This window comes from Hippoglossus stenolepis, chromosome 7, assembly GCF_022539355.2.
Source record: "Hippoglossus stenolepis isolate QCI-W04-F060 chromosome 7, HSTE1.2, whole genome shotgun sequence".
Taxonomy (NCBI): domain Eukaryota; kingdom Metazoa; phylum Chordata; class Actinopteri; order Pleuronectiformes; family Pleuronectidae; genus Hippoglossus; species Hippoglossus stenolepis.
This window is the reverse complement of record NC_061489.1, coordinates 22,982,843-23,008,387: the sequence shown is the minus strand read 5'-3', so window position 1 is coordinate 23,008,387 and position 25,545 is coordinate 22,982,843. Positions and strand designations below refer to the sequence as shown.

Here is a 25,545-nt window from a genome sequence, read left to right as displayed (position 1 = left end):
CTGAACATGAAGATGGACCATATGGAAGTTGCAGAAAACAACAACAAAAGATATATGGGGCTGTAGGCTATCACAGGGAACATTATTATTATTATTATTAAGGACAATGATTTTGAAAGAAGTAATTGAAGTAATCGTAGGATTACACCCAAAAGAATCACTCAAAACTGCAATCTAACTACAACCTGTAGGAGGCAGCAATGTGCCACGTTGCTTCCGATATCGTTCTAAACATCGATACAGCGAAACAGTCATAATTTCCCTATTATTAAAGGTATGATGAAATTTAAAAGATCCCTTTAACCTAATAATTACATTGTTGTTTGCCAAAGACTTGTTTGCAGTTAACTGCCCGGTCACACATTCGCAAATATTTCAGAGGTGAACATTTGACTTACATTCACTTACAATCCAAAATCACATTCAAATTCAAAAAAAATGTATTTGTCCCCGGAGGACAATTCTGAAACAGCGAGGAGGTGATTAAAACCATGGCTTCGAGATATTAGATATTTTTTAACAATTCTTCTTTTTTAATGTTTCACAGAACAATGTAAAAACTACAGATTGAAAAATAAAACCTGCAAATTAACAGACTTAACAGAAAATTCGCAATTTGCAGTCTCTTCAATACACCACACATCTGGAGAAATTGCTTAATCTGCTGTTTAAACACTGACAAACTTTTCTATTATGTTATAAACTGTTTTTATTCTAATCAATGTTGTAAAAACTCTTTCACCTGTTCAACTTTTAATTCTTGCTTTGTTGTCAAAGCACTTTGTAAATTATGTTTTTAAAAAAGTGCTACAAAATAAAGTTTGTATTATCATTTTTCCCTGTTAATTATTGTTTTTTACTAGTTTTACTCTTGTTGAGAGTTCAGAACAGACGATGTCTCACCTTGTTGAACTCTATGAAACATATTGTGATTTGTGAATATTATACAAATACAATCTGATTCATTCATTTATTTTGTGCACAAACCCGGAAATACATCGACCTGAACCGCACCGCGCATGCGCCACATTGAATTTCTTGGCGCGCAGTCTGGAGCACAACACGCGCCTTTAACTCGGGACGTTTCCCTCATTTCTAACTCGGGTTAAGTTTCCAAACAGGGACCTGGAAGATGGTGGAAGGTCCCGGCTGCACTTTGAACGGAGAGAAGATCCGCTCCCGAGTCAAGAGAGGACAGGAAGTGAGACAGATCCGAGGAAGCTTGACAACGACAGCAGTGAGTTGTGTTGTTGTGTTGTGTGTTGTCCAGTTTGACTGACTGTTTACAACATGTCCGCCCTGACGAGTGGAGCCGTGTGTTGAGTTGTGTTGCTGTGTCTCCACAGAGAAACAGTGGGGGACATGTCTTCCTCTGTTTTATCGGCTGTGTGTTCTCCGGGGTTCAGACTCTGGGGAAGGAGCTTTTCATCCTCTTTGGTCCGAGAGCGTTGAGGTAAACACACACACACACACACACACACACACACACACACACACACACACACACTGAGAATTACAGATAAAATCATCCTTCATTGATTTTATTTATTAGTCCCACAACAGGTAAGTATGCAGCAAAGAGCAAAGTAAAAAAAATACATTTCAGTAAAGTAATAATAAGAAAACATGCAATACTTCAAAAGTATATACAATATAAATGGCCCAAAATAATATATATATATAATCTAATAATTAATTTTTCATAATGTCTGTCCCACATGGATGTTATGTTTATGTTATATTATCTTATTCCCTCGATAAATGTTTTCCCCTTGTGAGAGTAGTGTTGCCCACAGCGCCCTCCTCCGGGCCTCCACTGTACCTACACGTACAGAGACGTTTACACAACACAACACAGGTCAGGTTTATTATTATTCAATTCAATTTTATTTGTATAGCGCCAAATCGTCATATAAATTATCTCAAGGCACTTTACATAGAAGGTCAAGACCTTGAAAATGTATAGAGAAACCAAACAGTTCCCACGATGAGCAGCACGTTGGCGACTGTGGAGAGAAAACACTCCGTCAATAGCTGGAAGAAACCTGGAGAAGCAGACTCGGTGTGGGCGGCCATCTGCCTCGACCGGCTGAGCAGAGAAAAGGGAGGAGAGAAGAGGGAGAGAGAGGAGAGAGAGAGAGACCAGGAACAGTTGTGCAGCATCAGGTTTCAGCTCTGACTAGTTGTTATAATGAAAACAACAAGAGTGATAGCTATGGATGTAAAGATGTTGTTAATGAGAAATCAGAAACTGTTCACATAATAATAATAATAGTTTTTGTCTGAATCCTGCAGCTCTGGAGTCAGATACCTTGCAGAGAGAATATATTTCATATAAAGTGCTGTACAATAAACAAACGACACATTTCTGAATACAACAAAAGAATAAGAAAACATAGACATGAATAAGACGAGAATGCTATGATGTGTGTGGATCGTTTTTTACCTGCAGCAAATTCGTTGTATTATTTTGTTCAGTGACAATAAAGCCTTGATTCTGATAGACTGAGGGGAACAGCTTTTGAAATAATAAGGCTGTGGAAACACCTTAGTCAGTAGTTTCCGATAAAATCAAAGCTTATTTCATTGCCTTGTATTCGGCCTCAATTCAGTCATTAATTCCTTCATTTGTAACATTGCCTGTAATGATCTTTCACAGCAAGAGATACTAAATGGAAAGGCACCATTATATGAATGGTTTTGTATTTTACAGTGTAACAGTGGTTCTATAATCATCGTGGTAAAATTCCTGTGGCTTGTATGTGAGTACTGAAGTATGACTGTCTGTAGACACACTGCTGAGATGGAGCCTGTGTCATCTCCATTAACACGGTGGAGTCTCCCAACGCCGGGCCACCTCTTTGTCCTTTAGTTGACAAGTCTTATATGGATTGAGACACGCTATCCTCAAAGCAAATTTGTCTTTTTCTTTTCCACCTCTCTTTCATGCTCACATCCTTTAGAGTCCACTTCGGTATGAATGGATCAATGCGTATAAACCCTGCTGAGAGGAAGGAGAGGACGGGCTCTGCACCAGTGCTGGAAATACACCTGACTAACGACACTGTGTGCTTCTTTGACAGCACTGTGGAAATAAGGTAATGGGGACACCAGCTTGCCTGGATAGATTGAGGTGACAGAAGTTCACCTTGGGGTATGAGTCTCATACAGGGAGACTCACACGGGGAGTATGTCCTACATTAGGCTGTGTCTGAAGACGGGCGGCTGTTGCATGACAAACGCAGCCGGCTTGGCTCAACATTTGTCCTGTTCATCGACTCTGCGCTCCCGGTGTAGCCAGACACACATTTAATTCTACTGTCTGGAAATTTCACCTACGCTGCTCCATCTCATAACAAACAAACTGAGGCAGAATATATACGAAAGAAACCATTTTCGAAAATGTGTAACCTCGATAATGCACCCGTGACCCGGTGGCACGCTTGCAGTAACAGCGGCCATATATTCTCCGAGTTCCTCCCGCACTATGAAATTGTGTGCTCGCAGGTTGACGGAGGACTGCGAGCAAAGGGTGAGAACTATGGAGAGTCTGGATGTGTGCTCCCAGAAGTTCAGCTTCTCCCAATCCGAGAAAGCGGTGAGGAGCCAAAGTAGCAGGAGCCTCTGCGACGTTCTCATGGACCAGGCCGTCATGCCGGGCGTCGGGAACATCATTAAAAACGAAGCCCTGTTCGACTCAGGCCTCCACCCAGGCGTGAAGGTATGGAAAACATGATAGATTGTGTTCATCTGAGGAACAGGAAAAAAAAGTTAAAGCTGTTGCCAATGAGGAGGGGTGAAATGGGGGGAAAAGACAAAAATATGCTTTGTGGCGTAGATGTGCTTATTCATCGGTGCAGTTTGGAAATGGAAATGTTCTGTCTATGAATGGATGTTGGGACTCAAACATCTTTTTTTATTTAAATAAAACACTCAGAGAACGCATCCCACTAAGTTTGAGGTTTTGAGGGTTTACGGGGGGGGGGGGATCATACACCCTGGACAGATCCCCAGTGTGTTTACATATACCTCTGCTTGTTTCTGGATATGTCAACAGACAAAACCTCCTTTTGTGGACGTAATAAGACGCAACTCATTTCTATCTCATATCTCTTGAATTGTGAACGATCCTCTGCCTTCTCTTTGCTCTTGAGGAATATTTTTTATTAAGGAAACTAGAGTAAAAATCTGACTTACAGAGTCACCTAAGTAAGACACACTTTGCAGGATGAGTACTTCTACCGCTTCCAGAGGCTCTGTTCCCTTTAGAAAATATCAGATTGGGTACATGAATAAAGCACCGGAGATCGAGACATTAATCCAGGACTTTTGCCCCCTTCTTCTTCTGGGACCATTGAATCTTTATGAACTTCCCCTCCATTATCCAGCCCACCGGGGTCCTGACAGAGCTACAAGTGTTTTTTTTTCTCTAGTCAAATCTTCGCTCTCTGGTATGTAATTTTTCTCCGTTGCATCATTTTTTTCGATCCAGGTTTTCATGTCCGGTTGTCTTATTGGCTATATGCTTGTATTATTGATTTGTGCTTTTCGTCTCTCTTTTGAAACGAGGGTCCAGACAAAAGAGATTTCCTTCACTCTCTGGTTGTGAGCTGTAACTAAGTGCTGCTTCCTCCTCAGGTGCAGCAGCTGGCGGACGAACAGATCCACCACTTGGTGAAAATGACGCGGGATTTTACTCTTCTGTTTTATAAGGTCAGACACATTTTATTTATTTATTCTAGATCTGTTTGTGTACTGTTTATTTAGATTGATACATATTTACATTTTGGTTTATAACTTGCAAGAATAGATTCAATTTAAATCCTGTTTTGCTGAGGAGCAGGAGTCAAAAACAAATGTTCCTTCTTCTCGATGCATAACAGACTCATAAGGAGAGTGGTATGTTCCTCTTGTTATCTTTATCCTCATCTTTCTATTCTCTCTCCTCTGCCCTTTCTTGTCTCCTATCAGTGTCGCAAATCTGGCTCTCCCCTCTACAAACATTACAAAGTCTACAAGCGTCCCCAGTGCGGCCAGTGCTTTCATGTTATCACAGTCTGTCGTCTTGGAGACAACGGCAGGATGACTTACTTCTGCGAGCGCTGTCAGAAGGGAAATCCCAGCGGGGTTGACATCAGGTAGAAATTCTCATAGACCATCGGCAATTTGACTGGAAAGGTATTGTCTTGAGCTCTTGTAAAGATGCTTTCATTGAAGGCTGGTGTAGGCGTTGTTGGAAAATCGTGTGTTGCGGATGAGAATAAAAGAACATCCATTACACTGCCTTATTCTCAGCAGCTTCAATGCATCTTTTCTACCACATGTTTGTCGAGCAAATTGTTTTCTCGCTGCCTTTTTATCCAGGGTTTTATAAACAATAGTACAATATACTGTTTAGCTTTTTTTCTTTGTAGAAATGTGATAAAACCTGGAATCGTGTTGTAACAGTAGAGTTTCTTTATTATGTTTTCTTGCTAAAAAGGCGGCACCACTGTAGTACAGTAAAAACAAGGTGTCGTTTTTCAAAAACCAAAGTCTTTGCAGAAAGTTCTAAAGCCTTTTTAGATAAAAGGTTCAATTTTAGAGAGGCCATGTTTGCAGGCAGATGGGCTTGGCAGGGGAGTGAGAAGTGTTATGGCGGCGGGCGGGGGGGTATTAATGCGCATGTAAGGCTATGTTTGCCAGACAGGGCACAGGCTCAACACCTCCTGGGTTGTGTTTGAGCAAAGCTTTGCGAGGGGTTAGAGCCCAAAGCCCTTACAACACATTACTCAGCTGATAAATGCAATCTGTGAGGAAAGTTTCCCGAAAGCCACCGCTCCTTTCCTCCTGCTCTACGACTGTTGGCACTGCAGATTTGCCTTCTTGTCAAACATAGTCGAGCTTCATGTCGGAGCACTAACATGTATGCTGGGAGCAAACATTCCCTTCTCACATATCTTCATCCTCTGCTTAAACTGCAAATGTTAGCCCAGTGCAAGTTTTCCTCTTTGCCTGTAACACAGTTTGACTTGCGTGAACCATTAAGAGTATGGGGCCACCCAGTTTGTTCTACGACGTATATGTATAATTCATGTTGCACTTCCAGTAGCGACGACAACTTGCTTTTTGTATAAGTAATCAAAGAAATGTATGTTCACGTGCGAATCTGTGTGTCCCCTGTGGTACTCGCCCAAAAACAAATTGCGAAGCTAAAAAAAATGCAAGGTGTTCAGAAACGCAGAAGCAAACAGCAAGACATTCTCTTTTAAAAACATCTACTGGAATATTTTATTACATAAAAATACGCTGTGTAATTTCGAATTATTCATTTTGTCTGTAGTGTTCTCAGTCAGTGAAGTGATTTCAGCTTCAGTGCACATCTCCTTCATTAGTAAGCCTGTTTTTAGTCACAAAGATTTATTTTTGTCGCCCCTGCTTTTCTTTATCTAGTAAGCTCCCAGTCAGAAACAGCCTGATTGAATGGGCGTACAATCAGAGAGCCGGCGATAATGTGGCGAAGCAGGAGGAGGAAGACTGGGCCTGTCAGCTCTGCACGCTCATCAACCAGCCGGCAGCGAAAGCCTGTGATGCCTGCTTCACTCCAAGACCTGAGGGTGAGGAAAACATCGTGAATTGGAATTTAATGGGGCGACAATGTCCTTGTAAGCAAGAGATAAAATACTAGTAGCTCCAGTTTTGCGGGTTCGGCCGAATGATCCCACGTGTCCGCTCGCCGTCACTGCTCAAGTACTTCTGGAGCGAGTCACCGTGACCCTGCAGACGAGCAAACCGATCTCTCCATGTGTGGTTGCGTCTGTGTGTTGCCCGCACAAATAACGAGCATGTCTGTCAACTGGCCGTTTGTCTCCGACTGTCTGGAGATACATTATGGCAGCAGTGAATGAGCGTGTGAAAGGAATCTTCTACAATCCGTCTGTTGCATCTGCCAAACCTCAGTCCAATGGTATTTTTATATTTTGTGTTTTTTTTTTGGGGGGGGGGATCGTGCTGCCACATTTCAAATATTATTATTTTTTTCATATCACAGCTGACTGAACAAGCGAATAGCTGCAGCATGAGTATCACTGACTCCAGACTACAGTTTCCACATGGTTCATTTGGTTATGCTGAGCTTTTCAGGCATGGGTAAATTGCCGACTATCGTATGTCAGCCTTTCTTTTTTGGCTCGGATTCCTGCAGTTACATCAGATGTTCTCCTTCTCCTGCAGCCGCACTTTGGACAGAACAGAAAACCCACAATTTCCAGCATCTGGCTGCATTTATAGTGCTTATAAAAAAGTATTTTACATTTGAAATAAATTTAGATCACTGGTAGGGATCTAAAAATAGGTATCCCTCCATTGATTGGTGTTTAAAAAGCCACAAAATCTTATTTGATCCTGCGCTGTAAAACATTTAATCTTCAAAGGGGGATGAAAACCCTGATGGAAACTAGATCTACAAACGGAAAGACACATGTGCAAAGTCCACCTGTATTTAGATGTGAGTCTATTCAAGGACAATGTTTGCAGATGAACTGTTCCATTTTTTTTATGTACAAATGAATAATAACTTATTTCCAGAGGGAAGGTTGTATTTTGCTTTTCAGTATTACCCTGATTAGCATTTCTGCAGTTTTATAAATTAGCTGACCACAACGCTGCACCACTAAAACAGTTGGGGGCTAAGTACCTTGCTCAAGGGTAAATTAATGGTAGTAGTCCAGGGAATGCAGTTTACCACAACAGCAAACATTTACCTAGCTTCAAAGTTTTATAAATGCGGTTACATTTGCATATGGATATTATCAGCACAGCGGATTGTGAGACTGTCTGTGACTCCACACTAACAACAGCAGCCCAGTGCGCCATGATGAGCTGCAGTTTGTGAAGATGAAATGATTTCTTACTGTGGCTTCGTCTTCACAGTTCACAAAGACGACATCAGCACTGAGGCAACCCCCTTCGCCACCGATTTGATTAAGTACCCCTGCAACGCCTTCAAGAAACCACAGGAGGAGCTCAAAATCAACTGGAGGTCTGCGTTCGGGACTTCCACCCTTGTTTTCTCCGACTTGAGCGAGAAGCCAAAGCCTGTAAACTCCCCGCTCTCCCCTGCCGGCAGTCATTCGAATTCCTTGGCGGCCAAGCGAGGTTTAAATAAATACAGAGTCTGCCAAGGGACAACAAGCCCCAATTATGCCTCTGGTGGCTGGCAGAAGCAAAATGCCGAGCTCTCCAATGGGGAGGCGCTGGCCTCCTACAGTCAGCCATCCAAGAAAATGAGAATTGATCACAGTCCCTTTCCCAGTAACAATGCTCAAAATGGAACCCCCTACTCCGGGTGAGTGAATCTCTCGCTTGGCTATTCGTGAATAAGTTTATAATAAGAGAAGTTTTTTGCAACTTCAGTAAGATAAGTAGGATAAAAAACTGTCTGACTGTGGAATTTTTAATGCAGCATTGTTAAAAAACAACACAGATTGATGAGTAGCTGTAGTGTTTCCATGCAAATACAATTATTACCCACACATACCATCACACGGTTGAGGAGTGGTTGTTTGCTCTCTAATGAGGGTTGACGTGACAGGTGTTCCCGTGTATTATTTTTGAATTTATTTCGTGCTAATAAGAGCGCTTCTTCACTTCTGTCAGTTCGCGCAAAACAGGAGCAGCCAGCAGCGGCTCCTCCATTTCCTCCAGTCCCAGTGTCCCCTGTTGTGCATCCCATCGTCGTCCAGCTGTCCTCCGAGTGGTCCGCAAGGAGGGGGAGAATAAGGGACGGCAGTTCTACGTCTGCTCGCTTCCCAGAGAGACCAAGTGCAACTTCTTTGAGGTGAAACTGGAAAGCAAGAACTCATCTCTGTATAACATTGTGAAGCCTGGAAAATAAAGCGTCTACAGTTTTATCCAAAACACAAAATAGTGGCATTTATTTGCATCGAATTTAAACTGACTATAGTAACACTTTACAACTAACTAATGAGAAGCGTGTTTTCTGTGTTGCAGTGGGCGGACCAGCACTTCCCTTCTTGTCACCATGGCAAACGCTGCTTAATGAGAACGGTTCTGAAACTAGGACCCAACAACGGGCGGAATTTCTACACCTGCAGCTTTCAAAAGGGAAAACAGTGTGAGTTTTTCCAGTGGGCAGAGAGCGGACCAGGGTGATCCGACCTCCTGGCTGCTAATGTGTTCTACTAGCACATTGTATAAACGATGTGCTGACCCCACATGTTCATATAAATAAATGGAAATATAAGTGGGACATGATAGTTCATCGTGAAAATTTGTGGAATATGCAGATGTTTGTCTTGAACTTTACATTGAGCAGAGAATACCTATCGTATGAATGATCTTCAGCCCAGAAGAGTTTGCATTGAAATTCTCCTTCCGATCTTTTAAAAGACATAAATAACAAAGTTGTTACGAAGAAACTGTGATAAATCTAATAAGAATGAATAACAACAAAACTTGTGACATGTGCATTTGTTTCCTTTTTAATTTATTTCATTTTTGAATAAAACCAGTTTTACAATTCAGGGTGAAGTCTGTCAATTAATTTAAATATAAAAGAGAGGCATGAAAATAACAACTGTTCAGAAGCAGTCCACGGATTTGAGAAGCGGTGCGTCTGACTCGGAGTTTGACACCATGAAGTGAAACTGCGAGAATCCAGGGCTTTTGTTGCAGGCTGCACCTGAAGGAGATCACAGAGGAAACCAAAGATGTCACAGAAGAACAAAACTTTCAGCCCTTCTTAAGGATTTATTCCTTTAACTTTTTTGCGCCAACTGCTTACAGCTGTCAATGCAGATGTTTGCGAAGATTCTCACTCCAAGTCTGAATATATAGAACAAAGTTAAAATGGAGGGAAGCTCGCAGATGTTTCACCTCATGCGAGAGGTTCGCTCTGTTCTGACTTGGTGGTGACACCCACGTATTTAACCTCTTCAGGCTTGTTTTAAAGGTCGTCGGCTGTCTCTTGGTTCGCCGGTGCTCCTGGCTGAGATATAATGAGACACTGAAAACACCTGCATACAAGGATGTTGTAATAAGAGTCTTCGGAATCACCTGAGGCCGAGTGTAAACTTTGTCTTTTTTTGGATTCACGCGAGGCCAAATGTGAACGGCTGTTAAATCCTTCACACTTACACCCTCGTGCGACTGCAGCCGCTGTGGTTACAGCATCCCTGGATATTTTAAATGTCATTACGCTCATCTCTCATTATTCATACCTATGTTGCAACGTGTGTGATCAGGTGGCAAAAAAAGACAACGTGGAGATAACGGCAAACGGAGAGAATCCTGGACTAAGTGTCATTTATATGAGAAAGAATAGGTTATCTAATGATTTTTTTCTGATGGAGGGAAGAAAAACTGCATGTGGCCTGAGCTGCTGTGATTATTTTTAAACTTAGTCTGTGTTGTCATGAGAACAAAGCAGTCACAGGGAGGAGAGGGTGGTGCTGGAGTGTGAGTGGATGACACACTGTCAGGAGACGGTTTAATATAAGTTTTGAAGCAACTGTCTGCTTCAAACTTTGCACAAAAATGATAATGGTTAAAAAATTTCCTCAAATCTTCGTCTCTATTTTAGAAAAAGTGAGAATATTTTGAGAAGCAGCATCGATTAAGTTGTGAATAAAGCACAACATATTTATGGGTATGATTTTCTACATTTAGTTTGTCTTTTTAAGCCTTTTAAATACATTTTCACAGATTTTTTATATATTTTGGGGGGATTTTTGAATCTTTTTAATGAATTTACCATAAAATAGTAACATGCTGTTCGTAAATGGTTAGAATCAGAGACTATTTTCAATCAAACGGAATAAAAAAAGGTGTGTGTGTGTGTGTGTGTGTGTGTGTGTGTGTGTGTGTGTGTGTGTGTGTGTGTGTGTGTGTGTGTGTGTGTGTGTGTGTGTGTGTGTGTGTGTGTGTGTGTGTGTGTGTGTGTGTGTGTGTGTGTGTGTGTGTGTGTGTGTCAGGTGTTTGCCTGAGCTCCTTTGGCAGGGAGCGGCACAGTCTGTGTGTGTGAACCCAAACACTCACCATAATGGCCTGTTGTGTTAGCGCAGATGATGGCTCCAAAGAACTCTGAGTAATGCCTCTTGATTCTGGAGATGGCCATCTTGCAGGCTGCTGAGGGATCTGCCCCGGTCCTCATCAGCTCCACGGCCAAGTAACTGTTGGCAGGATCACACACAGTGCACATGAGGCAAATTTAAAGAGCGCTGTCGAGGCCACCGACCACGGAGACGACGACGGCGGGGATGTGCGTGTGATTATGGCGCGGGATTAAACTGATGCAGACATATTTCATCTTTTTACATTCCCAACCTCCCTTCATATGAATGCGAGACGTTTGTGAAACTCCTTTTCGGGGGTTCACGAGTACAAAATAAGCAAACGTGGAGGAACACGTTTTCTGAGCTACACAGACACTACAGGTGCTGTTGACTCCCTTATCTTGAGGGCGCATTTATAACGAGAGAGACATCTGTTCTTTGCAAAAAGTATCAGAAGCTTGTTCCTCTCTGAATACTTATGATGGTGCACACCACGCTGTGTCTTTCTTCCACACGTTCGCAAATGAGTGCGAGTTAAATTCCTCTTTACTCCCCCAAGGAGGTCAACTTTTCTATTTCTGTTTGTTCGCAGTATTACACAAAAACTGCTCAACCGATTTCTATGACAGAACCCATTTTATTTAGTTGCAGAGCTTTACTGTGGCAGTTTCAGGGTTTTTTTACATTGGTGAGTATGTTTTTCATCGTTTTTGTAAATGTCTCAGATCAATTCACGGACCTTGATGAAGATAATACCGACAAGTTTAGGGGACTGATATTTCTATGTGTGTGTAATCTGGTGCACATCCACATCTTGTGAATTTAAATGTGGTTTCAGAGGCGGACTGTTGAGCCTTGGCGGAGGTGTGCACTCTACTGGGTGCCCTTCTAGTTTACATTTGAATATTCCTCATGGCAGACTTCAAAAGGAAGGATTCAGAACTTTGGACTTGTAGTTGTAAACTTGTTCGTGTGGTTTAAAAAAGAAAAAAGTCTTTCTGGTGGTGGGGGTGTTGTTGCTCTATTCTGATGTCCTTTTGATGGTCCTGGGGCAGCCTTGTAACTACACGTATCAATTAAAATATGTAGCCTGCTGTGAAACAGTTGGGCACTGAGAATGAATGAAACACACACACACACACACACACACACACACACACACACACACACACACACACACACACACACACACACACACACGCACACACACACACAGTCTTTGAAAAACTCAACCCCCCCCCAATAGTTCTAGGATGTGACTCGGAAAAAAAACACCATGACTGAAACAGAATCCCTCAGGTGTGGGTGTGAATGTAAAGCTGGGTGAAACTTAAAAGGACAGCATGTGGGCTCACCAAACTATCCTGGATAAATAAAGCTAAAAAAAAAAATCAAACCTTCGGAGACTGCTATATTCACACAGCCTGAAAAACAAACAGCAGCTTTAGTGAAATCTCGCCTCTTGTGGAATGTACAAATGACAGTTTTGGGGCAACATAGTCCACTCAAGTCTTTCTAATGCTGTTGTTGCACATGCACCGAGAAGCTCACGCCAGAAGACGGCTGTTTAAAATCTGCACGTGTCATGCATGTCCATATTCTTGGAAACATCATTCTTTTGTCAAGAGGCTGAGAAATAAAAACCCTGGTTCAGGTGCATGGAGGCGTTAAGATTTCGTCGGCGTGTCTCGTGGTGTTTTGAACACTTTAAAGACACAGATTTCTACGATGATAAACTATTTTCCAGCACCATTTCAAGTGATCAAAATCTCAATATCCTCTATTTGACAGAGAGTTCACACATTTGTCGTATTCAGGGAATTTCCTGCATGAGAGGAAATTTAAAACCGTGTCCCAAATTCAGGGGCCCCTCTCCTTTTGGAGGATGAGCTACACACAGCCCAACAGCTTCTCTCTGAAACATAATGAATACTGGGATGGGTCGGCCCGAGAAGGATCCACCCATTGGGGCCTGTGCTACTCGGGGAGGGAAGGACGAAGGCCTCGCTGCGGCGCTGTGACCCGATCGGTCTTCACATGCAGCCTGAATTGAGACACAGCTACATTCTAACTTCCATATGTATTTACACGTGTTTTGAAGAGGCTTTACAAGCTGAGAAATAAGTCCACATTGCATTCACATTACTTACATTCCAACACATCTGAATCCTTTTCTCTGAGATGAATGAGAACATCTTAATCTGAAGGGCCATAGAGTCCTGACCTTCCCTTTTCATATATATCTTATGTGCGACAGCGATTTTCTCTCCGTGCATCAGAGCACAAAGTCACAGCAAGGTACCAACACAGTTCTGACCTTCATCACAGCAGAACAATTGATGAGGTACCTTGGGAGAAAGCGCATCATGATGTCTCCATCTCCGGTCGCGGCAGCACCGCCGGCTGAGCTGTCTGCGTAGGCCCCGGCTCCGACTATAGGAGAGTCCCCAACACGACTGCACAGCAGGAAAACCACAGGGTTCATACACAGAGCAGTGCCACGTACGATGCATACACATTAAATCTTTCTAGATGCACTGAATGCTTATAAACACACTGGAAAAAGCAGATTTACAGCATCATCTCCAAACAACACTGATTCTCTGTAGTTATCTTTCAAAAGCTTGACCAACTAAAAATCCTAAATTTGAATCTCAAACTTATATTTCTCTCCAAACCGATATTTTAGGTGATAAAAGATGATGATTACAGTCTAAGGAACGGTTCATTTCATCCAAGACCAAATGTCCCTGGGCCTCGTCAAAATCACTAATACATATTCTGCCCATTTTTGACACTAATAACATCATCTACGTACCCTGGAACTTTGTGACTCATTCCATTGGTTGATGTACCTGCAGCCACGTGACCATCTTGATCGACAGCAATCATCCCTGGTGCGACAAAAAGAAGAAAGGGAATTTTGAGGAAATCTGTGAAAAATGTGTGATCTCGCAATGTTAAAGAAAGGGATCCGAGCCAATAGGTTCTCTCTTGGCCTGTGTCCCATCCCTCCAGCAACGTTTGTGGAAATCCAGCAGTAGTTTTTTTACGTCATGTTGCTAAAGGACAGGATTGAAAACAGTCACTGATGATTATTCTTATTTGGTTTTCTCGGAGCGTTGCACTGGATTCCTAACAAACTCAGGTGCCCTAATTCGTACCAACACCAAGTGAAAATCAGGTCTGATCTTGATCTTGACAGTGACACAAATTCAATGCCTCAACATTTAAGTGTTCCCTGATAATCTCTTCTTCAGTGGAAATGTTATGCTGCTAAAAACCTGCTCTTATCACTGGCTTGTTTCAATTAAGTGCTTAAATACTAAACTGTTAAACGTCCGGGGAAAAGCCGGCTTCCCTTTCGCTGTTAACTGATAAAACGTACCTATGGTGTCGTGGGAGTGCGCATTAGCATGCTGGGCCCTCTCCGTCTCTTTCAGCATCGCCCTGGGCTTGTAGGGTCCGCAGGACTGGGAGGGATCTGGAAATACATTCTTTAGACAGGAGAGAAAACATCAGCGCCTGAATAACGCCGGTATCCTGCTACTTAATTATTGTAATAGCACACGAGAAACGCTGATCTGCAGCCATTTACTTTTGCTGAACTATCAGCACTATTGTCGTGGATTAGTTTGGTACTTCATAATAAATGGTTGGTAGTCTTCTGAAAAACCACGTTCCCAGTGGTCTTGTACATTACGAGGACAAAACCTCCCAGTATGAATTCCTCCTCCTCCTCCTCCTGCTGCAAAAATGTGTCCTTCGGCACTCAAAAGCCATTTTTTATTGAGACACAGGCGGCCCACTGTACCAGCTCATTCATTCAAAGTTGACTCGGAGAGGGGGGAGGGGGGTAGGGGGTCAGCACAGAGCACAAGATGTGAATATCTGTCGGAGTGCAGTGTAGTTTGACAAAAGCTTTTCTCTATCTCCACCTGAAGGCGTCCTGTGAATGACGGAGTGTTCCCGGTTGACCCGCGGGGCCGGTGTGAAAAGTTTAGTCAGTGTCTTCTGCTGCTTTGATCTCGCAGGTAAGTGGGATGCAGCTAAAAATATTTTTAAAAGTGTCAAATTCTGAGTTTTTAAGTGAAGGGAGGCAAAAAAATATGTAAGACTGGGAGCCATGAAAACTATTAAACTTAAATATTAAAAACAAAGATGCCTTTTATGTAGAATGTGCGTCTGTATCGACATTACTTCTCTACAGGGCCTTCGTCAAGCCATCAGTAAAGCCAAGTTGGGCTCAACCAGCCTGTTCTATGGAAGTGCCCGTGCATTATTCATAGCGCCCAAGTCTGTTACATTCCATTTCATGCGGGTGAAGGTAAAACCCTTGAAAACAGTCTCTTAAGTTATAAATAATACAGGTACAGTTGTTCTCCGGTGACCTCAGCAACAATCTGGAACTTTTCAGAAAGGCCTGTCAAAGGAATAATTTAAGTCGAGGTAAAGGGGAAATAATGACATATTTCTTCAGATTCATGCTGGTGCAGCTGTGAATTTTCCACTGGACCCCTAAGCAGGCTTTTATCTGGAGATGGTTGCAGCAGATTTATTTATTGTCTTTCTAATAATTACAGAAGCCTCGGTCTGTCTGTATGTGGCTCAAACAACCGATTCTGCAGGTGCGTTTTTTGTGAGTCGAGCTTCACCGAACTTTGAATAAACGGGTGAACAGCTCTTAGTGCAGCAGCAGCAGCAGCGGTGGAGCAGCTCCAAGTTCCCTGCAGGTGTTGCTGCAGGACTCAATTCCTGCAGCAACACTTTAACATTTTCAGGAAAAAAAGCTGCAACTAGCACAACTACAGACCGAGCACACAGCTCAAAAAACATATGGATTATACAATGTACAGCAGCACTAAGTACTACATGCAGTACATAACCAATACTGTGCTCTCTCCTCTGGCTCTCTATTTGCCAGTATTTAGTGATGGAAGTTTACTCTGCACCAAGTATATATTATTCATTTTGATAAGGGTATTGTACTTTGCTACACCAAATGATTAATTGGCAGGAATGGGTCTAGAACGCTTTGGGGGAAAAACTCCAATTGTAGCATTGATCAGCTTTTCCCCTCCCTCAACTACTCGGGGCTCTTATCTCTCAAGTCTCGTAGTGAAGCCACTCAGGGGCCATCAATAGAGGATTGTATTTGTGCCGGGAATCCACAAGTGTAAATATAGTAAATTTCATTAATAGGACCCTTAATCTCTGTGGCACAGCTGACTTGAAATGAAAAACAACTGTTCTATCTGGAGATTTTGGCTCATTATTGGGGCGGTGAAGAGGAGAGAGGTTTATTCTTTTTTTTTTCAGGATTGCAGCAATCCATCGCTGAAGGGCATCACCTTTACCACAAACGCTGACTTTTTATGAACTACTTTAGAATGCCTGTCAAATTCCCAGCCGAATATCAATCTTTTAAAAGTAGCGCGCGCCTGTAGCCCCCCAAACAAGTGAGGAAAACACACACTCCGGTAGACACACACCTTCCGATAATTAGGTTGGCAGTTGCTCCCCAGCCACTGTGAGAAAATATTCACAGATTTGTTGGTAGTCAGGTCCTCGGCAAGGAAGCCCATGTTTTCAGCAAACACGGAGGCTGCGGAGAGAGAGAGAAGCGATACTTTCAGGGGGGGGGGGAGCTACACACTCTGGTCCACGCTGACCTTGGATGATAAGAAGAACAAAAGGTCACAAACAAAAGGACGGAATCGGAGGCAATCTGATCTCAATTTGGCTCGTCGCTTCAGCCTCACGAGGGAGGAAGTGTTCCACCGCTTCCGTTTTTTGAACAGTGGCGACCTTTTCCATTCCGCGGAAATCCTGGTTCAATTTGGATGAATAGGGCGTAATGAATTGAATTTTCACGGGGTATGAAATAAAATAAGCCGATCTTGTGATATTTTGACATATGAGCCAGACGCTTTGATTTAGAAGACACTTGTCATATGGAAATAATAGACTTCAGTATTGACCTTCAGTTAAACTGAATCGCAGAGAGTTGTGCTCCTCGTCGCTCTTCACTCATGTTTTATTCATTTACCCGTGAAAACTGTTCGTATTTGGAGTGTTATACTTTTTTATTCTTGTTAGCTTCAGCGACACTCTGTTGGAAAGTGACAAATACCAGCTTTAATTTGAATTGGGTTTACAGCACGTCAACACTGAAAGAACTCTGTGGGGGGTTTAGCTCTTTAAACACATTGTGCCTGAATAGCGAGGGTTCAGAAGAGACAGATCCACAACTGTAAGTAAGAATGAAATCATTACACTTAATATAAACTGTGGAAACAACAGGGACTTTGTATCTTCCCTAGTTAGGGTCTATTATGCTGCTTTCAGACGTGCACTGAACTCCAGACATTCTCCTGAAGTTAATCGGACTACATCGGTATGTGAAACACAAATGTCAGAGTCAGTTACAACAGACAAAGGAATTTCCCCCCCAAAATGTCTTGAAGAATGTCCGAGTGAGGATAAAGTGGGAAAAGTCAAGGGAATTCACAGCGGAGAGCGAGAGGGCAACACATGACATTTCTAACACTTGGCGGACGCACAACGGAGAAAAACCAAAAGAATCCACATATCTCAGGATGAAAAAGAGATGTCGTACACATAGAAGATCCTGCCGAAGATGTCAACTTGGGAAGTCAACGAGATTCAAGAGCTTTTTGGTGACAAGAACCTGCATACAAAAGCCTTTTCATTTCTACATAGGAAATGATATGTCAGGTCCTGCCTCTTGCTCCGCTCACCTAAATGTTCCAGACATTCTCCTGCTGTTGGGAACACGTCTGACAATCTCCTGCTGCTTTCTTTATATGTGAAAGGCAAATAAAGTCGAGACCCAATTGTCTGGACATTTCCCGGAGTTCGTGTTTGAAAATGGCTCAAGGATTTGAGTGCAACCTCGTTTGGTTCTTGCTCGTTGTGCGGTTTCTGCCTTTTGTGTGGTCTTCACCGAGTTGTGCTGCTCAGTCAGACTGTGATTGAGTTCCTCCTGTGTTCCTGTGCATTTATCCTGTTGCTTCCATCAGTAGAGAAATGGTGGCGGCGGCTTTGAGTCATGAGCGGTTCTCTTTTTCTTCACACTCTCCTCCTTCCATAATTTTGAAGGAGGCCGATTTTGGTTTCATCGCTCAATACAACTCTGTTCCAGAACTCTACCTGATTCCTTTTGTACGTTTCTTTCGAAGTGAAACCTGGGCACTATTCCCCTGTAGTGCTGACGAGAAAACGTGTCTGCCTTCGTCCTGTAGAGTGCTTTTGACTTGCTGTGCAGAAATGAAAGGGTTTTTTATTCTTCACCATGGAAATCATTTTCCGGTCATCCACAAGACTCATGCTCCTCTGTCTACCGGCTTGTTTCCCCCGCATACACTTCCTTTTTTTAGAATGTACCCAGCAGTTGATTTTGACAAAGTACTTCTTGAACCCTTGTGATTTGGACATTGTGCGTTTAAAAAGGGGCTAAATAAAAATGTATAACTTTCCATATACTCACAATTGGGACCGTATGTTTCCTCGCTGTTATACAATCGTTCTATTTATGCTCAGAGCATCATACTGCAGCTATGACGCATGCATTCATCACCAACTGCTTATGGTGGTGATCTAGGGGATTAAGGCTTATTCAAGTGACCCATTAGGCATCAGGCACCATATAAGTGCCTAAAAGGGGTTTGGCCCTAATGTGACACCTGCTTAATGAAGATGACTAATGTAAATCCAGCTGCCGCGTTAAACACATTTAATTCCTTTTCAAACTGGCTCAAGACAAATGTATTTAAAACAAACTTGGACCTTGTTGGATCTCTGTTGTTCCTGAACTCAACCATATGTTTATATAAAGGACAGGATTTCTAAGATTGGCCCTTCAAACATTCACCAGGTTTTTCTTTTTTTAACGTTTACCTTTGGGGACATAAGACCTCATATACCTGACTCTCCCACCAGCAGTGTGTGATCGGTGCGCTCCATCACGGCCCTCGCTACTCCGATGGCGTTCTTGATTCTTCTCAGGTCTGCGACTGCACCGACCTCCATCGTATCCCTGCGCAGAGACAATACACTGTGAATTAACTGTCCCTGTCCCCCTGCTGCAGGGTGAGTGGACAAGAGTCGTGGCAGATTCGAGAGTCAGCAAGTGACCCGTCTATTAGCTCTATAAACCAGTACTGGTGAAGAATACAAACCACAACGGTAGCACATCTCAGATGTCGTGACCCTGCCCCCCCTCATAAAAGGCTGGCTGGTGATTAACTCAAATAATTTCCATACCACAGGTCATAAAGCAAATTAGAACAAACGTGTGTGAAAACAGTGTTTTTATTCCTATTCATTAGCAATGGAGTGTAAACACTAACACTTTTGACTCATGCAATAAATGTGACACACAATTCTTTCTCGATATTATTTCTCCAATGAATTGTGTTTGTAGAGAGCTAATTAGTAAATGAATCAAGCCCATGAAATGCTACTAAGGTTAACAATACTTATCACCCTATTTGTGATATTTATATAATAGCTAATAATACTAATAATAGTATTATAATAATACTACACCAAAGACTGTATATAAAGATGGATGAAGTGTCTCCAATTCCTCCAGTTGTGCAAAAATTAAGTTTAAAATATCCTGCGCTTCCATCTTTTGCTTTGGACGTCATTTGAAGCCACTTGTCTGAATCACAGCAGTGGTCATGGTGTGAAGTGGCAAAAGGAAATAAAATTATGAAATTATCTTTGAGACATTATTTAATGGGTAATTTGAGTCTGGGTCCCCTCCACTAACATGGAGGAGGCAGGATGTATGACCTATAATCCAGATGATTGAGCTCCACTTTTGGGGAGTTTCCACGTCCTCCATCTTTATACACAGACTATGTACTACACCTGTTAGTCTTAGTATAATGTCCAGTTTATTCTTGATAATGTGTGAAGAGTGGAGTGGACTTTATTCGTAATGGCGGTAGGTTGCAGTGGCAGTGCCGTGGATTGCATTGTATTGATTCATGCTTCGAATGTTTTAATCCATCACAACAAAGTAGAGCCTGAAGAATTGCCACAGGGTTGAGTCATCTCCCCTTTAACCCAATATCAAAAATTGAATGTTGTTTTCTGAAGTTTTTTTTTTCATGGATGTTCTCTTGGATTGCGTGAAATTGTACAGGTGTTTGGATTCTCGCTCTGAGTCTCTATCTAAAATATGTCTGCCAGTGATAACTAGTGCATTTCTTATGCAGCTATATTGGATCGTGTGTGGGAGACGATCCGCTCCCTGGAAAACATTCATGACTATGCAACCAGAAAATAGTCAATTTCCCTGCAAAATGGAGGAGGGAACATTTCCCAGAGTAATAACAAACAGCTTGCTGCGTGCATTCATCTTCTATTGTGAGCGGATATTTGCCTCCGATGATAACTTGCGAGTGTGTAAATGTTTGTGTTTAAGGACCTAATGATTGCAAAGCCTTCAGATCCTAATGAGACTGATAATTAGAGGTTTATTAAAGAAATGCTCGCCGGAAAGGTCAGTCAGTTAATCCTGTAAATGTTAAAGATGCACAGACAGCAGCAGAGCAAGTTGTCATTTGCACAATACATTGGAAATCTGCAGGTGCCTTATTAGAGTGAGACATTTTCAATTATACATAGGTCATTTATGATTAAAAAAAAGTGAAAACCATTTATCTGTTCATTAAGAGCTATTTCGGGCTCAGGGCACTGCTGGAGATTCAGGCTTTTACCAAAAGAACAATTTTACAAAATACATGTGGATCCTCATCAACCTTTACCACCTCGTTAGGTTGCCTTACGAATTTCCTATTTTTGGTAAAAGCCCAGTTCATGCCACGATTTACCCATTCATGATCAGGGCGTCCAGTGTGGTCTCTCCAGACTCATCGGGGCTCCCGCCGTAGCCCACAGTCCCATCGCACTGCTCCACTTCACAGCGGGCACAGCCCTCCTGCACGGCGTCCAGCATCGAGCCACCGGACTGCAGGACGCTCCACGCTACAACACAGAAAACTGTGAGTCACCCAGTGTACAGTACACAAAACATATGCATGAGGGGAAATACAACCACTGCCAATGAAGTTATTAAAGCAAAGAGGGAATTTTGTGCCTGTATCTGGCTTCCAGATATTTATGCATCTCAAAGTTACCTGTGGATGTGGAGAAGCAAGTTTCTATCGAACTAACTACGATTGAGTCTGTCATAAATAACGCTAACAAGAAGTCTGCTTATCCTTTGAGGATCGTGTATGGGCCAATCCCAGGGGCCATTGGGCAAGAAGGGATAGAGAGGCAGGGGAAACCCACACGGACATGGAGAGAACATACAAACGCACGATGGCCAAGCTTGGATTCGAACCAGGAATCTTCTTGCTGTGACGCAAACCACTTGAGAAACATTTTTTTTGCAACTTAGATATTGCGTAACTTTATGTAATATTTGTTAAGTTGCATATTAACTAATCAGATTAAAAGTTTGTGTGATGCCCGAGATGTCCACTTGCTAATAAACAGCGAGTGTGAGCTGACAAGCATTTGGTCACTGATCCCCGGCTGAGCCCCCCCCGAGTGCCCACAGGGGATCAAAATACCAACTGGTAGCGCCGTCACCAGCTTGCCACTCAATTCTCAGACCATTAATCTGTGTTCAGCGGGATACAACCACAAATTCCTCCTCTTGTCAGTGATGATTTCTCCATCTATAAATTCTGTTCATCTTCGGTGAGTGCTCTTGACTGGAGGATATTATTATTAATATTTTTTTCTTTTTTTTTAATATCAAACTGCACATTGCAAATCTTAGAAAATACAACAGAATGGAAGAAGAGATTAGCCTCCTATTGTCAGCTGCTTTCTTAAGCCCCCCCCAAAGCATAAGAGATCTGCATGGGGGGGGGGGATCAATAGAGGTAGCTCACAGACTACACCTTTAAATATCCACCCGCAGAACAGATAGCTGGGCACATTTTTCATTTTCATCGCCTGCCTCGGGGATGAGATGTGACGTACATCTGATAAATTAAAGGGTATCCATCTCGAATGGTGAGATTTTTAAGTTCACTTTAATCACCTGCCGGTTTGATCTGCTGCTTGAGATGTTTCGAGCACCGTTCCTGTCATTTTTTTTCCCCGTGTCAGGGGCTGTGCATCCGCTGGAAAACCACTTGACTGCTAAGTGAAAAGCAATGCTGAAATATTTTCAGTTTCAATTTGAACGTGTCCAATGTATCATCCTGAAGGAAATCAAATAGAGTGAGGCAGAGCTGGCAGTGGCAGTTACGATGCCTCGTGGGTTTGGCCCATTTCCTATCGGCATCTAAGACTCTGATGGGCTTACACACCTGTGCGGTTAAAGCTTCTGGTGCTGCGAAAATAATATTTTATAACAATGTGGGGAAAGGAGATCCGGAAAATTGTGGTTATATGGCCAGACAGTGTTTGCACTTCATTATACACACAAAACACACAAAACACACACACACATCAATCCTTCTACCTCCTTATGTATAATAGAATTGGTCTTTTGTTGATCGATAGATTTGTTGTTTCATATTTAAGGTGTCAGAAAATGTTGAACTCGCCTTCACCATTTCCTGCAGCCTGAGGTGACGTCTTAAAATGTTTGTTTTTTTGTTAACAACCAAAAGTGGAAATCCAAAAAAAGACTCAATTTGCAGTCAGGGATGACGGAGACGAGCACATTCTGAGGGCGCCATAAGTCGTGAATGTCACATGGAGCCACCTTGATGAGTCATGTCTAGTAAGGGCCCAGTAAAACAAGTTTCCTGAATCAATTTGTGAAACTACAACTCCTGTCTGCAGCTGAAACTAGACTGTTAGACACGTAGTCGCTGTTTAAATAGCAGATGGATTTCACCCCAAAAAAAAGATACCATACAGGGGACGGTGCTGCGGCAAAATGAGTCCCATCAGACTGTCAACACGAAGCCGGGTTCAGCCAACCTCTGCCTCTCTCTCAAATGTCACCGCTCCATTTGAAAAAAAGCTCCGTCTGCCAACTTGAATAATTGTGCAGTCGCTGGATTTATGGCATTGTCACAACTTTTCGATGCATGAAAATGTTAAAAAGAAAGAAGCAGGTGAAGTGGCCAAGCTGCTGTTTTTAGTTTCCACGTGTTTTGGTACAGTGGAAACAAGTGTTGTGCATGATTCCCTGGATCTTCTGTGTGAGATAATGAACGCCCACACACACATAAACAATATGTTAAACAATATGAAACAAACACATATATATGGTATATATATATACATGTATACATATATATACATGTTGTTTTGGGTGGTTAAGTGGGTGTTTTTGCATGTTTTGCATGTCTGTAGATTCCTGCAGAACGAGCTCTGTCCTGAAGGGAACTCGAGACAACGTGAGTTCTTACCTGCAGCCGTCGCGTTCTTGAAAGGCCACGTGTTGATGACGAGCGGCAGAGACGCGTGCCCGAGGTGGAACAGTAACGTGAACGTGCACAGGACGGATGTCAACATTACGGATGTCAACATTGTGCTGTGGAAATAACGTCCCACGGACTTTAGAAGCATATAAAATATATAAACGAGTTGTTCCCTTCAGTCGTTTCTGTTTCCTCGCGTCACAGGAGGACTCGAGTTCCCGCAGAACGCGAAACAACCGCGTTTCAGCTTCTTACGAACGAGCTGCAGGATTTAAAAAAGTCAGACTTTGAATGAAAAGTTACATTTCTACTTCCTTGTTGTGTCACATGCTGAGTGGGCGGGGTCTTCCTTAAAGGCGCAGTACGCATGCGTTGGAGCAGGAAGAACTCAGGCTTGTACTTTGTGGTAGAAGGATTTGTGATACTAGCTTAAGACCTAATACTACTATTAATACTACTACTCCTACTATTACTACTAATACTACTACTAATACCATTACTATTACTCCTCCTCCTACTACTACTATTACTACTACTACTACTACTCATACTATTACTACTACTACTACTATTACTCCTACTACTACTACTCCTACTCCTACTATTACTACTAATACTACTACTAATACCATTACTATTACTCCTCCTCCTCCTACTACTATTACTACTACTACTACTACTCATACTCATACTATTACTACTATAACTACTACTACTACTCATACCACTACTATTACTCCTCCTACTACTACTACTATTAATATTACTCCTCCTACTACTACTACTATTACTATTACTACTACTACTACTACTACTATTACTACTATCACTAATTCACCATAATAATAATCAAAGAAAGTATGATACCAGTAATAATAATAATCAATGAAAGTAATAATACCAGTAATAATAATCATCAAAGAAAGTAATAATACCAGTAAATATAATCAAAGAAAGTCAATGTAATAGTATTGTAGTATTGCATTTAACTACTGTAGCAGTAGCCTGTCAGAATCAGAATCGGGTTTTATTGCCAAGCAGATTTTACACATACAAGGAATTTGTTGTGGTGTATTTGTGCAAAGTACAAATATAAAAAACACTATAAGCACCATGGGGAGGGATTGTGCAATACATGGTTAGTAAACACTAGAGACTGGATTGAGCAAAGTACAGTTAGTACCTGGATTTGTGCAGAGAGCATTTCAGGACTTCTTTATATCTGGAGAAAACAAATTGTGAAAATATTACTGCACAGGAAACTAATTTTGAACTATTTCAAAGATAGTTTCTATGATTGTAAACAATATAACACATCGGATTGTTAGATATAATATTTTAAAGTTGTCAGGAATGTAATTATCATTATTGTATTCTATACACGCGATACTGGACCAAAACTGGGTCCTGCATCGTTTGCAAAAGCAGCAGCCGAGCTTATTTATTTGCTCTTTGTTTGGTACACACTGTCTCGCTGTTGATATCAGAGGTGAAGTATGAGAAGTCATATTCAATTATACTTACGGGCAGAGTTATTTTGGGGGGATTTTTATTATCTTGTGTTGTTGTTATTTTGCCTTTTGACTCTTAGCAAACCATGGAGAGGGTAGAACTGTATATTAGTCCAGGAAGGTAAATAACAATCTTGCTTTATTCCTCTGTACGTGTGGCTTCATTTTAAGGAGGGTTATTCTATAATGTCTGGCTTTACATCTCTTTATCGTATCTATAGAACTAATTGCTAATTTGGTGAGTTTTAGACAAAATAACCTGCTTGCATTTAAAAACATTTTGATTTAGTTGAAGCACAGTTGCCTTGCATTCGGATACTCTCCTGCAGCCCTCTCATCTGAGATGAGTCAGAATGTTGCTGCGCTGCATCTTAAAGTTTTTCCGTCCTTGGATTGTGTAACATTCCCACTTGGAGAAAAAAATCATGGCAGTTCCTTGACTTGTCTGGCTGAACTGATGTTAACAAGAAACAGCAACGGCTGATGAAAGCTGAGCAGGTCCGAACAGCTCCGTCCCAACTCAGAGGCAGGATCTTTCAAAGGATA

General features: G+C 42.1%; 2 protein-coding genes across 2 annotated transcripts; one reads left to right on the top strand and one right to left on the bottom strand.

The window, feature by feature from the left end:
- The first annotated feature begins 1,017 nt into the window (after positions 1 to 1,017).
- On the top strand, positions 1,018 to 9,524 carry neil3 (nei-like DNA glycosylase 3). Its single transcript, XM_035161894.1, has 10 exons — positions 1,018 to 1,237; positions 1,347 to 1,453; positions 2,964 to 3,098; positions 3,508 to 3,721; positions 4,639 to 4,713; positions 4,972 to 5,138; positions 6,433 to 6,596; positions 7,912 to 8,326; positions 8,638 to 8,818; positions 8,992 to 9,524. The coding sequence occupies exons 1-10, from the start codon at positions 1,133 to 1,135 to the stop codon at positions 9,151 to 9,153; spliced, it is 1,725 nt and encodes a 574-aa protein (XP_035017785.1). The 5' UTR covers positions 1,018 to 1,132; the 3' UTR covers positions 9,154 to 9,524.
- On the bottom strand, positions 9,462 to 23,809 carry aga (aspartylglucosaminidase). Its single transcript, XM_035161895.2, has 9 exons — positions 23,477 to 23,809; positions 20,924 to 21,077; positions 19,001 to 19,113; positions 16,547 to 16,659; positions 14,443 to 14,551; positions 13,873 to 13,948; positions 13,403 to 13,510; positions 11,038 to 11,171; positions 9,462 to 9,682 (listed from the first exon to the last, which is right to left on the bottom strand). Exons 1-9 carry the CDS (start codon positions 23,634 to 23,636, stop codon positions 9,582 to 9,584), a joined length of 1,068 nt encoding a protein of 355 aa, XP_035017786.1. The 5' UTR covers positions 23,637 to 23,809; the 3' UTR covers positions 9,462 to 9,581.
- Between the last annotated feature and the right edge of the window lie 1,736 nt (positions 23,810 to 25,545).

Coding starts and splice junctions, on each gene's coding strand:
- neil3 (XM_035161894.1), top strand. CDS start 1,133: ATGGTGGAAGGTCCCGGCTGCACTTTGAACGGAGAGAAGATCCGCTCC. Junction 3,722..4,638: donor GCCTCCACCCAGGCGTGAAG/GTATGGAAAACA, acceptor CTTCCTCCTCAG/GTGCAGCAGCTGGCGGACGA. Junction 8,819..8,991: donor CCAAGTGCAACTTCTTTGAG/GTGAAACTGGAA, acceptor TCTGTGTTGCAG/TGGGCGGACCAGCACTTCCC.
- aga (XM_035161895.2), bottom strand. CDS start 23,636: ATGCTTCTAAAGTCCGTGGGACGTTATTTCCACAGCACAATGTTGACA. Junction 14,552..16,546: donor GCCAACCTAATTATCGGAAG/GTGTGTGTCTAC, acceptor TCCTGTCTAAAG/AATGTATTTCCAGATCCCTC. Junction 13,511..13,872: donor ATGAGTCACAAAGTTCCAGG/GTACGTAGATGA, acceptor CCTGCTGTGCAG/TCGTGTTGGGGACTCTCCTA.